Source organism: Melanotaenia boesemani, chromosome 6 (assembly GCF_017639745.1).
Source record: "Melanotaenia boesemani isolate fMelBoe1 chromosome 6, fMelBoe1.pri, whole genome shotgun sequence".
Classification (NCBI taxonomy): domain Eukaryota; kingdom Metazoa; phylum Chordata; class Actinopteri; order Atheriniformes; family Melanotaeniidae; genus Melanotaenia; species Melanotaenia boesemani.
In genome coordinates, this window is record NC_055687.1 from 39212413 (window position 1) to 39227084 (window position 14672).

The following is a 14672-nucleotide window of genomic DNA, read 5'->3' on the forward strand; positions in this document are numbered from 1 at the left end:
GATAAAGGAGGTTGTTGTGGATAAAGGAAGATGTTGTGGACAAAGGAGGATGTTGTGGATTAAGGAGGATGTGATGGAGGATGTTGTGGATAAAGGAGGATGTTGTGGACAAAGGAGGATGTTGTGGATAAAGGAGGATGTTTTGGATTAAGGAGGATGTGATGGAGGATGTTGTGGATAAAGGAGGATGTGGTGGAAAAGGAATGTGATGGATAAGGAGGATGTGGTGGATGAAGATTGCGGTGGTGAGTGAAGATGAATGTGGTGTAACTAGCGTGCTGGAATTTATACCATAGACGTTACAGCTTGCTGCTCTTCTATTGGTCCGTTTTCTTTCATTTTTTAATCTTCTATAGTGCCCGTGATGCTGGAGCATCTGCTGTGTTTTCTTGTGCTCTTGGTGTTCTGATTGGCTTCTTGGGAAGGTCATTGTAGTTAATTAATCGAATGAAAAAACAAAAACTAGAATTAAAAAAACATTCTCATTAACTGAAATAAAAATAAAAACTAGGGTTTAAAAAAATGAATTGTGTGTTTGCAAAACGAATTAAAACATTCTAATATTTTAGCAAAAATGTCCTTCGTTTTTGTTTTTTGTAAATTTATTTCATACATAAGCCCTCAGGGTTGATATGAAATCTGTTTACTTCGCTCTGCAGGATTTAAGCCAGGTGTCTGCGTCATACAACACCTGAAGGTCCGTGACGTCACGTGTCAACAGCGTGTCCGCCCCACCGGCTAGCCTGATGCTATGGAGAAAGTTAGGAGAAAGCCTATTTGGGATTTCATCCGTTATGACCATGCCAAAGATAAAATTGCCTTGTAGAAGAAGCAGGTGGTTCAATATGTGGAAGAGAAAAAAACCCACAATTCTGAAAGTCCATTTGAAAAGCTGCACAAGAACATAGATATATACACTAGATGTCGCAATCGGGCTTGTCAGGTACGTCAACACGGCCGGCATCTTGGGCCGGGGTTTCAGACCCGGTCAGAGCAGTCAGACTGTGTCAGTCTGTGTGTGTGAAACCAAAATGCCACATTTTTGTGCTGCATACAGATGTTCCTGTGAAAGAAGCACCAAAACCAAGATAAGAGGGATACCATTTAACAAGAAGTGGTTTTATATTATTTAACTGTTATGAACTTGTTGAATTTGACATATTTCTTAAACTAACATAAATGAAATATGTCAGGACAAGAAAATAAAAAAATGTTTTTGTTAGTAAGACCAATGATTACAGTAAGATGGTTTAAGTGGCAATCAGCCACTTCATATTGTAGAACTAGTACAAACAATGTTTATGTTCTTATATTGCTTAGTTATTTGGGTTGTCAGTTATATTGCATAGTACAGAAAGACCGTTTGTGTTTTAGTAGTACAGCTTTACAGCTTTAAAGTGGAACTTTGTAGGAGTTGTTTAGTTGTTCCGGGGGAAATGTTCTTGATCGCTCGCTGGCCCTGGTGTGGACATAAAAAATTTGTCTGCACTGGTGCTAGAGCGTTCAACAGTCTGTAATTGTCCCGCAGATTGTAAAGTGTTGTCATCTCCAGTAAAAGGAAACTAAACAGTATATTCCTGGTCTGGAGTGTCTTTCATGCTGCACACAGCATCCAAAATATTTCCTGTTAGCCAAAGCTAACAATATAATTGTGCTACATAAGTCATTCCAGCATTATCTATTAAATCAGTTTCATGGCGCTAACATGAACTTTAACAGCTGACCTGTAGCTACAGAAGAACTGAGAACTGAACGATGTTCAGATGGATAAATGTAGGAGGTAGCATGGTAGCAGCACTCAGGAGGAGAGACTTTGTACCGAAGGACCGTTCAGCCGTCTGCAGCCTCATTTTAACCCAGAGGACTTTAACAGGACTGGACAGTCCACTGGTTTAAAGGAAGGAGTGACACCATCCATTTTTAATTTTCCTGACCATCTTTGCAAAGTTAGTGTCATGACAATTTCTCATGTAATCATAATATTTCACTCACACAATGGAGTCCCTCTAAATGATAATAAAATACACTATTAGACATGGTTTCTTTTGAATGAACCCTTCAGTACTTTTACAAATTTCTCTGGTCTTGAATTCTTTGTTTATTTTCTTTTCTTTAACGTTTTGTTAAAAAACGTGTGCTTTATTTTGATGTTGTGTTTTTTGGTACCTTTATCAGGTTCATTACTTGTTAGGCTCGTCACATCAGAGGTAAATGTGGGTTCTTTATTTTGTATGAAAATGATGAGAGGAACAGACGTAACTTTAACTGAGGGATTTAGTTTTGGGCTTATTTTGGTAAATGTTTATTTTAGGCAATTAGGCAATCTTTTTTTTTGAATGAGTGTTTGTTTTTATTTTTTTATTTTGTTTTTTATAACTCATTCCTTTATTTTTTGTTTATTTATATTTTATATTATTCATATTATAAATATAGCTCCATATATGAGCATCACCATTATTATTTCTCTGAGGATTGTAGAAAAAATTTAGTATGCATGTGGGTGCGTCTGAGTATGTGTAAGTGTATGATATAAAACAAAAATATTAATAAAAATAATGATCTGCTGTATTATAAATATGTGTGTCTTTTCTAATAAACCAAACCGATTGAAAATCAGTTGAAAATTTAGAGTTATGGTGATTTTAATCGATGATAGACCTCTGCCTCTGTTGACTTATGCAGGAAGTAGACACGGCTTCTTACCCCGGCCCAAGATGGCGGCTGTGTTGACGCATCGTTCCTATGGACAGCAGCGTCAGAGGCGACATCTACGTGTATATATCCCGTGCACAAGAAGGCTAACCAGGAGTACCTGGACCAGGTAGCCTCTCTTCTCCCTCCCCGGAAAGAGAAGCTTCAGCCAGGCCGAGCAGCATGGGGAGGGAACGTGAGTCACAGACACACTCTCAGTTACACACACACACACACACACACACACACACAGACCTACACACTCAGTCACACACAAAATCTTGAAAAGCTGAATTTGAGAGGCTTACATAAATTTTTGTTTACAGTGCTGGACAGCAGGTTATGTACATTTAGCATAGAAAAGCACATCAGCATCCAGCTGACATACATCAGTATCTTAACCAGCTGCTGGTTCTGTGTTCTACCAGACACGTTCACTTTCAGTGTGTAAAAAATCACTTTATCATGTCCAGTATAACATGTGAGGTTCTGTTAATCAGCTGCAGTAATTTGTACTAAAGCTGCTGCAGCTCTAGTTCAATTCTGTATGTAGTTAATTAATAATTGTTTCAATTAATGAATTAAAGCTCTGGTCTAGAGTTTGTTGGGTTGTTGAGGTTCATGACGAGTCAGATTGATCTCCTTTAGACTCCTGGCTGCCAAGGACTGTGAACTGTATATACTTGGATACAGTATATATATATATATATATATATATATATATATATCTATATATATATATAATCGTCTTTCGGACCTTGGCTCCATAAGTTTTTCACTAACTGGACCTCTTTAAATTTTGGCTGAATACTCCTCCTCTACAGCATACAGCGTTAAGCTGACAAGCTTTAAGAACGTGCGTCATGACGTCTGAGAAGCCAACGTTCCAGACGTCGCAGCGCTGTCCCATTTGGCACAGTGAGCCTGCGAACAGTCCGCTCACAATAACTGGTCTCAAACTGGAGAAATGAAGAAGTTCCCGGCCCTGAAAAGTGACAAGCACGCCCGTGGTGTGAAACTGGTGAGGGGAGCAGCGGTGTCCGATCCGCAGCAGCTCTGAGGGCCGAGACGCTCCTCCTGCAGGACGCGTAAACTCAGCCCGTAGTTTTCTCTTCTTAGGGGAGTTTAAATTTACGTTATTTTTTTCAGGAATCACAGCTTTGAACGGATATTTGATTTTAATGCAGAAGCTAAACTTAAAAAAAAGCTGTGAGCGTGGCTGTGGACGGCAGCTCAGAGTTTGGATGTTTGGGTAAACAATCGGCCCGTGTGCAGACTGCAGCCTGACAGATCTCCTCGGATCCCCGGCCACTGGTTGGAGGTGTACTACAGAGCTGCGAGTCCTGTAGACGGTACTTCCCCTTCAGGCTTCCACAGGATCCTCATCCGCTTTGTGAGCGCAGGTCCAGATGTGGCAGCAGTCGTTTGCGCCTTTACGCATCCTGACTTGGAGCTCACGTTAGCCGGGAAACGATCCACGCTGAGAGGAGAAATTATCAGAAACTTTCTGGTTGTGGTGCTCGTTCTGCCATCATGCTGACAGAGTGAACGGTATCGAGCAGTCAGAACTTGGACAGAACCGTTTTTTTTTTCTTTTTTTTTTTTTGTATTTTGTGGGAAGAGGCTGGATGAGAAGATGAACGTGTTTGTGGTCAGTCTCTTCCTCACTCTGGACCTCGCAGCTGTGGTCCTCAGTCTGTCCACATGCAGCACGCTGGACGTGGAGCAGTTCAGGAAGAAACGGATCGAGGCCATCCGAGGGCAGATCCTGAGCAAGCTCAAGCTTACCAGCCCCCCGGAGGACTTCCCCGAACCGGAGGCGGTGTCCCGGGACATAGTCGCCATTTACAACAGCACTCGGGATCTGCTACAGGAGAAGGCCAACGAGCGGGCCGCGACGTGCGAGAGGCAGCGGAGCGAGGAGGAGTATTACGCCAAGGAGGTGCACAAAATCGACATGCAGCCTGCATACCCAGCAGAGAGTAAGTGTGTGCGCGCTTCTGTGTCTGTTTCCTCACAACAACCTTCTGTGCTGTAATCGCCGTCCTTGTTGGGTCAGCGGGGTTTCTGCAGACCAAAACCCGGTCCTGACGTGTCAGAACGTCATGTCTCAGGTTCTGGTTCTGGTTCGGCTGTCTACAGAAGAGCTGTGCAGGTGTGTTTTTGTGTTGTTGCTTTGTGCATGAAAAACTAAAACTCAGCAAATATGTGCTGTCACGTGTGTTTGTGATTGTTTTGGAAAAGTTTTCCCATCATGCCTTGCTGGTTTAGCAGATCTGCTTCCATCAACATCTGACAGCTGTTTTCTTTCTTTCACTGTCATGGTGAAGAACAACAGAACCTTTTCTAATTTAGTCAAATCTTTATTAAGAACAAGAAAAACAGTAAGGAACAAAATAGTTAAACACAAACAACTAATCACATTAACACAACAGGCCACGTCCACAACCCAAACTTTCTGTCCCTAAATGAGACCAACAGAAAGACAAAACAAAACTATACTGTACACACATACCCTATTAAAACCTATACATATATTTATTCTCTCTCTCTCTCTCTCTCTCTCTCTCTCTCTCTCTCTCTCAGAGAGCAAAAATTTATGAGGAAAAATATAATTTTGAGGTAAGAAAGGATTTTTTTCCCTCAAATTATTTCTGAGACTATATAGCTTGCTTTGTAGTTGAACTCCTTAAACATATATCGTGCTGATCATGTGTCTGTTTAGCTGTTTTTCAAGCAGATTATATGTGGTAATGTTTTAGTTATTAACTTTATGGCTAGCTAGCTCATGGATATTGCACTTGGGGACAGGTGTTACATGCTTTCATGGGGTAGGTTGTCATGATTAGAAAATGTGATTTAAATGACAGCATTTTGTTTTAGGGAGCATGTGCACAAGTATAGGCAGGGGGATTTTTTTGGGGGGGGTTGGGACTGATGATGGAGGGTGGGACTGATGCTGGGAGTTGGGACTAATGTTGGGAGTTGGGACTGATGCTGGAAGCTGGGGCTGATGCTGTGACCTGAGACCAATGTTGGGATTTGGAATTTAATGCTGGGACTAATGCTGGGAGCTGGGACTGATGCTGCAAGGTGGGACCGATGCAGGGAACTGGGACTGATGCCGGAAGCTGGGGCTTATAATGGGAATGATCCTGGAAGCTGGGGCTGATGATGACAGCTGGGGCTGATGCTGAAAGCTGGGGCTAATACTGGGAGTTGGGACTGATGCTGGAAGGTGGGACTGATATTGGGAGTTGGGACAAATGCTGGAATCTGGGGCTGTTGATGGGAATGATGCTGGGATTTGGGATTCATGCTGGAAGCTGGAACTGATGCTGGGACTGATGCTGGGAGTTGGGACTAATGCTTGGAGTTGGGACTGATGCTGGGAGCTGGATCTGATGCTGTGAGCTGAGACCAATACTGGGAGTTGGTACTGATGCTGGAAGCTGGGGCTGATGATATGAGTGATCCTGTGAGCTGAGACTAATGCTGGGAGATGGGATTGATGCTGGAAGCTTGATCTGATGCTGGGAGTTGGGACTGATGGTGGAAGGTGGGACTGATGCTGGGAGTTGGGACCGATGCTGGAACTGATTCTGGGATTTGGGATTGATGCTGGAAGCTGGAACTGATGCTGTGACTGATGCTGGGAGTTGGGACTAATGCTGGGAGATGGGATTGATGCTGGAAGCTTGATCTGATGCTGGGAGTTGGGACTGATGGTGGAAGGTGGGACTGATGCTGGGAGTTGGGACCGATGCTGGAACTGATGCTGGGATTTGGGATTGATGCTGGAAGCTGGAACTGATGCTGCAACTGATGCTGGGACTAATGCTGGGAGTTAGGATTAATGCTGGCAATTGGGACTGATGATGAAAGGTAGGACTGATGCTGGGAGTTGGGATTGATGCTGGAAGCTGGAACCGATGCTTTGACTGATGCTGGGAGTTGGGACTAATGTTAGGAGTTAAGACTAATGCTGGGAGGTGGGACTGATGCTAGGAGTTGGGACTGATGCTGGAAGCTGGGACTGATGCTGGGACCTGGGACTGATGCTATAAGCTGGATCTGATGCTGGGAGTTGGGACTGATGCTGGAACTGATGCTGGGATTTGGGATTGATGATAGAAGGTGGAACTGATGCTGGGACTAATGCCAGGAGTTGGGACTGATGCTGGAAGCTGGAACTGATGCTGGGACTGATGCTGGGAGTTGGGACTAATGCTTGGAGTTGGGACTGATGCTGGAAGCTGGATCTGATGCCTGTGAGCTGAGACTAATGCTGGGAGATGAGATTGATGCTGGAAGCTGGATCTAATGCTGGGAGTTGGGACTGATGGTGGAAGGTGGGACTGATGCTGGAAGCTGGGACTAATGCTGTGACTGATGCTGGGAGTTGGGACTTATGATGGAAGATGGGATTGATGCTGGGAGTTGGAATAGATGCTTGAAGCTGAAACTGATGTTGGGACTAATGCTGGGAGCTGGGAATGATGCTGGAAGCTGGGACTAATGCTGGAAGATGGGACTGATCCTGGAAGTTGGGTCTGATGCTGGAAGCTGGGACTAATGCTGGGACCTGGGACTGATGCTATAAGCTGGATCTGATGCTGGGAGTCGGGACTGATGCTGGAACTGATGCTGGGATTTGGGACTAATTCTGGGAGCTGGAACTGATGCTGCGAGCTGAGACTAATACGGGAAGCTGGGACTAATGCTGGGAGCTGGGACTGCTGCTCCAAGCTGGACCTGCTAATGGGACTACTGCTGGGAGTTGGGACTGATAATGGAAGCTGGGAGTGATGCTGCAAGCTAGGGCTGTTGATGGGACTTATGCTGAGAGCTGAGACTGATGCTGTGAGTTGAGACTTACGCTGGAAGCTGGTACTGATGCTCTGAGCTGGGATTGATGCTGGGAGTTGGGACTAATACTGGGAGATGGGACTGACGCTGGAAGATGAGACTGATGCTGGGAGCTGGGACTAATGCTGGAAGTATGGGCTGACGATGGGAATGATGCTGGGAGCTGGGACTGATGCTGTGAGCTGAGACTAATGCTGGGAGTTGGGATTGATGATGGGAGCTGGGACTGATGCTGCGTGCTGGGACTGATGCTTCGAGCTGGGACTGATGTTGTGAGCTGGGACTGGTGTTGGAAGCTGGAATTGATGCTGGGACTGATGTTGTGAGTTGGTCCTGTGAACTGGGACTGATGCTGCCAGCTGGGATTGCAGCTGCGAGCTGGGACTGATGCTGCAAGCTGGGACTGATGCTGGCACTGATCCTGGGAGCTGGGACTGATGCTGGGAGTTGGGACTAATGCTGGGTATTGGGACTGATGCTGGGAGCTGGGACTGATGCTGTAATAGGGCAGGGCCATATGACCTCAAATTAAAATCATGGTTTATTTGAACATGTTACCTCAGTTACTAGCAATTTTTTTAGTATTGCTTATTGTTAGCCCTCATAGCAAATTGAAAGTTTTTGTTGCAAATATTTGTATAGAAGTGCAGATATTGATTTTAAAATGCACCGCATGCTGGCAGCCAGCAGGTGGAGCGCTTTCTGAATGAATCAGTTTGTTGATGTAGTAAGCCAATTTCATGGCAGTCTGGTCAATGTGACTAAGTGTTTCACGAGGCTGTCGAGGTTTTTATTATCTCTACAGCTGGGTGCTGCTGCATGAGCACCGTGGCTCTAGTGAGTGCTTTTGGATGGGGGCGGGGCCTGTGGCAGCACCTGTTCCTCTGTAAATTTGAAATTTGACATTTATTTAGTGTACAGCCTCTTGAGATGCAACATCTCGTTTTCAAGGGTTTCCATGAAAACAAAAGATACACAACACATTACAAACAGGAACATAACATAACATAAGATGACATATACATACAAGCAAACATAATACATTACAAACAAACAAAAAAAAAAAAAAAATAGGGACAACTTGCTCACCCACCACACAGTTGTGAAGTTAAAGAAATAATAAATAAATAAATAAATAAAGACAACAAATTAAAAACAAACATGAATTAACAACAGTAATATAAAGTTACCCATAAATTAGAATAATGCGCATGGTGTTTGAAGATGAAAAAAATAAAGATTTAAAACACTGAAAAGAGTCTATATAGATCTAAGAGAACGTGTAGGATTATTTCAGTCGGGGGGGGGGGGGGCTCTATACTGAAATGACCAACGGGCAACAGCTTTAAGGATTCTAGCAACAAATGAAGTATGGGTATTGAGTGTGTCTAAGTATGTATGATGTTGTACAGGGGACCAGAAAAGAGGGGCATGTAAAATACACACATTTAAATATAAACAGAAACCAGTGATAGTCTTCTGGATTTGGGTGAAGCCACTTTAATGAATTATACATAAAACAATGAGTTTTAAATGAACACAAAAAAAAAATCTACAAAATAATTTAAAAAGTGGATTGATGGGTTGCAAATAATATCAGTTGTGTTTATGTAAACAGTATCTCCATGATCAATAATTGGTAATATTAATTGCGAAACTGATCTTTTTGTAATTTGGAAAGAGAAGCAATCACTGGCACTCAATGAGCCCAAGCAGGCCTGGCTTTTCTTAACTAGATGGTCTATATGAGGCTCAAATGAAAGCTCCGAGTTTAACCAAACACCAAGATATTTAAACGAATCAACCCTCTCATGACATGAGCCATCAAGTGTTTTAATAGTTAACAGAGGGATGAGTGGTGGCTATGACATATACCAAACACCATACAACAGGACTTTTTTATATAATAAGAGTTTATTCATATAAAACCATGTCTGTAATAAATTAAAGTTGGACTGCAAAGAACTCTATACACTAGGATCAGCATTACAGCTGTAGAAAACCGTATCATCAGCATACAGATGGACAGAAGAATATTTGCAGGTCTGGGGAAGATCAATGATAAATAAGGAAAAAACAAGTGGACACAAGGTTGATCAGGTTTATAAGCAATAACCCAGGCTCTAAGGAGATTTATTTATGGAGCAAGGCTCATGATATTTAGATGGATAACCAGTGGACCTTTAGCTAGTTCCATTATAACTATAAGAGATGTATGAGTAAATGAAATAGATGGGGGGACAAAAGGAGAAGACAACAGAGATGGGGAGCAATAGCAAATGGAGACAAGTGAACAGACACGCACGCACACACACATGCTCGCACACACACACACACACACACACACACACACACACACACACACACACACACACACACACACTCACACCAACAAGCAAACAAGACAACAAATAACACAAAAAACAAACTTTAAAATAAGTTTTAAGGCACTTAAATAGGCTGCACTAACAGACTAAGAACAGTAAAAAGGATTAATCAGAGAATAGACCATCAATCAAGATCATAAGCCAACAAAATACAGGCAACACACCCTCATTATATAATGAACTATGGTTATAATAGGAAATTAAAGCTGCAAGCAGCGATGAAGGCCCTCGCACCTCTGGCGCCACTCCGGCCTATTGCACCGCCGCACCATTTGCAACCTCCTTCCCCCAGCACGGTCGCTCTCACTGTCAGCCGTATGCTCACTCGTCCCCAGGTATTCTGCCTTCAGTGGTCATTGTCTCTCTCTGACCATCATCTCATACATCAATGTACCCAATAATGACATCAGAAGTGTCCGTGACCATGTTCTTACCAATTGTGTGAAATAAATACAAACAAAAGCATGGTTTTAAGATCCGCAGATATCAACATGGCCGCTAGGTGGCGCTATAGTGTTTTTTAATGTACTAACATGTTGAGGTTGGGACTTTAATGACAAATGCCAAATATCACATCCTTTGGTCAACCGAGTCCAGAGTTGTAGCCACTTCCTGTTTGATGGCGAGGGACTGAAACCTCCCAGGCAGCCATTTTAATCATTATGGTGTAAGGAGATTGTGATCTTTTAGATGATGAGGACTCCAAGAATGATATTGATGAGTTTGAGTAGGCTTGTAAGGTCTTCAATGGTAAAAAATGAGGTACTTTCTGTTTCCACGGGACGGGGCTACAGCATTGACAACATCTGGACATGTAGATGTGGTCAGCATGGAAACGACATCATACGTGGCCATTTTGGTGAAGATAGGTTGGTTTATATGTAAGTTATATCAGGTTCGTCTGTCATGGCGAGATATCAAAGTTTGAGGCCGTGCCCCCGCCATGCCCTTTGTCCTTTGAGAAAGTTTTTGATAGCTTTTGATCACACATGCCTCTGGAAGATTCAGAGTGATTTTGAGGTAAATACGATAAAATCTGTAGGAGGAGTTCATTCAAATGCATAGCAAGAAGCAGGCAAAAATCACCCTAAAAATGACACTTTTTTTAAAATGGCCGACTTCCTGTTGAAATTAGCCTATAGGCCCAATAAGATATTTTGTACAGCCTGACATGGTAAATCAATGTGGTGAATTTCACGCACATCGGTTCATGTAGTGGGCGGGGCTGGTCGATTAAAATTTTGTAGGGGGCGCTATGGAACCAAATTGCAAGTATTCCAGCATATATCAATTTGGCTCAGTTCCACGTCTGACTACGATCCTTCCTGGCAAGTTTGGTGGAGATCGATGGTACAACGGGTGAGTTACAAGTACTTCCTGTTTGATGGCGTCGGACCAATATTCGCCATGGTTACGTTTGGCAAAGGAACTTGAGATTTTTATTGTGGTATCATGAAAGGGTTTGACCTGTTGTGAAGCACTTTCAAGTGTCTGGGGTTCATGCCTGAGGAGAAGGACCCCTGCATCAGAAAAAAAGCACTTCCTGTTGAAAGTGGGCGGAGCTTAGGGCTAGACCGGATGTGGTCATATGGGTGTGTTCGGGACCGGACCATGACTAAACCCTATAAGTTTGATGGTGATTGGGTGAAAATTGAAGGGGTTATTTTGGTTTATGATGTCATGGCGTCTTATCGAAGTTCGCCATGGCGCTACGGTCTTACCTTATAGCGTAGAGCAACAGTTTTCACCAGATATCATCACCAACTTGTTTTCAGGTGTCTGACCCAGTTTGACCCCGGTTGTGTTCAAAACGTCAGAGAAGTGGGTCTTTGAGTAAAAAACATGACTTCCTGTCGCCAGGGGGCGTGGCTTATTCCTAATCCAATAATGACCACGCAGATGTCTTGAGGAATGGACTAGTATCATACGTGGCCCTTTTCGTTCAGAAATGTTGTTTTATGTGGGAGTTATATCAATTTCGTCTTTCATGGCGAGACATCAAACTTTGAGGCCACGCCCCCTCTACGCCGTTACTCCTTTGAGAAAGTTTTTGGTAACTTTTGATCACACATGCATTCTGAACATCCTGAGCCATTTTGGTGTCAATACGATGATATCTCTAGAAGGAGTTTGTTCAAATGCGAGGTCAGTAAAACGCCAAAATGGTGACTTTGACCCAAAATGGCCGACTTCCTGTTTTGTGTTGCCAGTCTGCAATTCATTTGACGGACGAATAATAATAAGAATAAGAATAAGAATAAACGGTTGCATTACAATAGGCCTTCGCACCGCCTTCGGTGCTAGGGCCTAATAAAGGAGACAATGATGATCAGTTTAGTGAGCGCAATGCCTTGGCCACTTTGATTTGCGGCTAACATCCATTTTAAACATTTGAGCCAGATGTCATATTAACAATTTATGGCAAACAAAACAGCGTGGTCGGATCTACCCACACACATGATCACGAAGTCAATCCAAAGGGAGAGAAGAACGAAGGAAGTTCTCCACTTCCATGGGGCAACAGAGCAGCTTGGTTTGCCCTTAATCATCACTCGTAACATGGAAGGATCTAGCAAAGATTCATACCAGCATCACAAAGAATTTTTTTACAGCATCAAACTGTCATTATGTTTTAACCAAAGCAGCACTGAAATCAGGATAAATATGGACTCGGGACACCTGGTAGTAGAGTTCTGCTTTCTCCCTGGCCAGTCGGAGGATCTTCAATTTGTCCTGGAAATGAAGAAATTTCATCAGGATGGGTTTGGGAGGAGATCTGGAAATGGAAATGCGAGTGGCAGAGCAGGTCTCTCTCAGGCACAGAGAGAAAGTCTCTCGGGCCAGGGAGAGCTGGAATAAGTTGTTTAATAAAGTTTTTTAATTGTTGTTTAATAAAGAGTGTTTTCCTTCACTCCGCTCTGGAATGCAGACAAAACGAAGATTGGATGAGCGACTTCTGTTTTCAGCATCTTCCTCTTATTCCCTCAGGTTAGCGTTTTCTTTCTCAAGGTCAACCACATGTTTGATCACATCAGCAACGTTGTCTTCATCTGTGCTTACTTGGGGTTCGAGTTCCTTTATTTGGTCGCATAAAGTAGACAAAGAGCTATGAAATTTAATACAGTTTCAGTATTCATAATTTTAGAAATTTTAGAATCAAATGAGCAGTCAGATCTGCTTTATTTCCCTGGATTGCTTCCCAAATTGTTTGAAGGGAAATCACAGTAGAATCCATGACAAGGGTTAGCATTCAGTTCAGACAGCATGGGCTGATTTAGAAGAGATACGAGCCACCAGAGTTAGATCTGATCTTGATTACTATGGAAGCGATTCAGAATCAGAATCAGAATCAGAAATACTTTATTAATCCCTTGCAGGGAAATTCATGTTTTCAGTACAACCCATCCAAAAGAACAGGCAGACTGACGGAGCAGCCGTTTCTACAGCGCTCCTTATCCTACAGCGCTCCTCCTTCTGTACCTTAATTAAATTTAAAATGGATTAACAGAAATGCTTTTTAATTTTCAGAATATAGCTGCATTTTTTGACTCAGAAATAAAATGAAAATTAGACCATCCAAACTACATTTTATTTTCAACTTCAAAACTGCTATTTTTATGACACAACTAAAAAGAAAACGTAAAGGACATTGCTTTTTTGTTTTCATGGCTACCCTGCAAAACATGTTGCAAAATGCAATTTGAATACGCAATCCCAGGCGGCACAGGACAGTAACGTGAGTGGCCACTCTTCTTCTTCTAATTCTTTAGCCCCAGTCTGACCAAGCTCCACATCTGATACGGTAGAGGGCAATGTGCATGTCTGACACTGGGACATGAGAGAAGAGTAGAGCTTGAAAGTTGTATTGGTACCACAGATTGACAGAAACTGCGGGAAGAGATCCATGTTGTTTGTGCTTGTGCACCGAATAGCAGTTCAGACCCACCCTTTTTAGAGTCCTTGGAGGCAGTGTTGGAGAGCTTTCCTTCTGGGGACTCACTCGTTCTGCTGGGGGACTTCAGTGCTCACATAGGCAATGACAGCGAGACCTGAGGGGCGTGATTGGGAGTAATGGCCCACCTGATCTAAATCTGAGTGGTGTTTTGTTGTTGGACTTCTGTGCTCGTCATGGATTGTCCTTAAGGAACACCTTGTTCAGACATAAGAGTGTCCACATGTGCACTTGGCACCAGGACACTCTAGGCCACAGTTCATTGATCGACTTTGTAGTTGTATCATCGGACTTGTGGCCGCATGTCTTGGACACTTGGGTGAAGACTTATCACCCGCTAGTGGTAAGTTGGCTCAGATGGTGGGGGAGGATGCTGGTCAAGCCTGGCAGACCTAAGCGTGTGAGGGTCTGCTGGGAACGTAAATGGTAAATGATCTGTACTTATATAGCGCTTTTATCCAAAGCGCTTAACATTGTACGTCACATTCACCCATTCACACACATGGGCTACACGACGACCCCTCTACCCACTGAGCCATGCTGCCCGAATGTTTGGCGGAGTCCCCTGTCAGAAAGAGTTTCAACACCCATCTCCTGCTGAGCTTCAACCATATCCCAGGTGAGGCGGGGGTCATTGAGTCCGAGTGGGCTGTGTTCTGTTCCTCTGTTGTTGAGGCGGCCAGCCACAGCTGTGGCCCTAAGCTCAACAGTGTCTGTTGTAGCCAAAACCATTGGTGGACACCAGCAGTGAGGGATGCCGTCAAGCCAAGGAG

General features: G+C 43.4%; 1 protein-coding gene across 2 annotated transcripts in view; it reads left to right on the forward strand.

Annotated features, from left to right (window-relative positions):
• Positions 1-3564: 3564 nt before the first annotated feature.
• Positions 3565-14672, forward strand: part of tgfb2 (transforming growth factor, beta 2) — a 117851-nt gene continuing 106743 nt past the window's right edge. For both annotated transcript variants that reach the window (XR_006010800.1, XM_041988182.1), the window contains exon 1: positions 3565-4673. Coding sequence is in view for 1 of the 2 variants with exons in the window: in XM_041988182.1 (XP_041844116.1) it covers positions 4328-4673 (346 nt within the window). In the remaining variant the exon portion in view is untranslated. The remainder of the gene's footprint in view (positions 4674-14672) is intronic.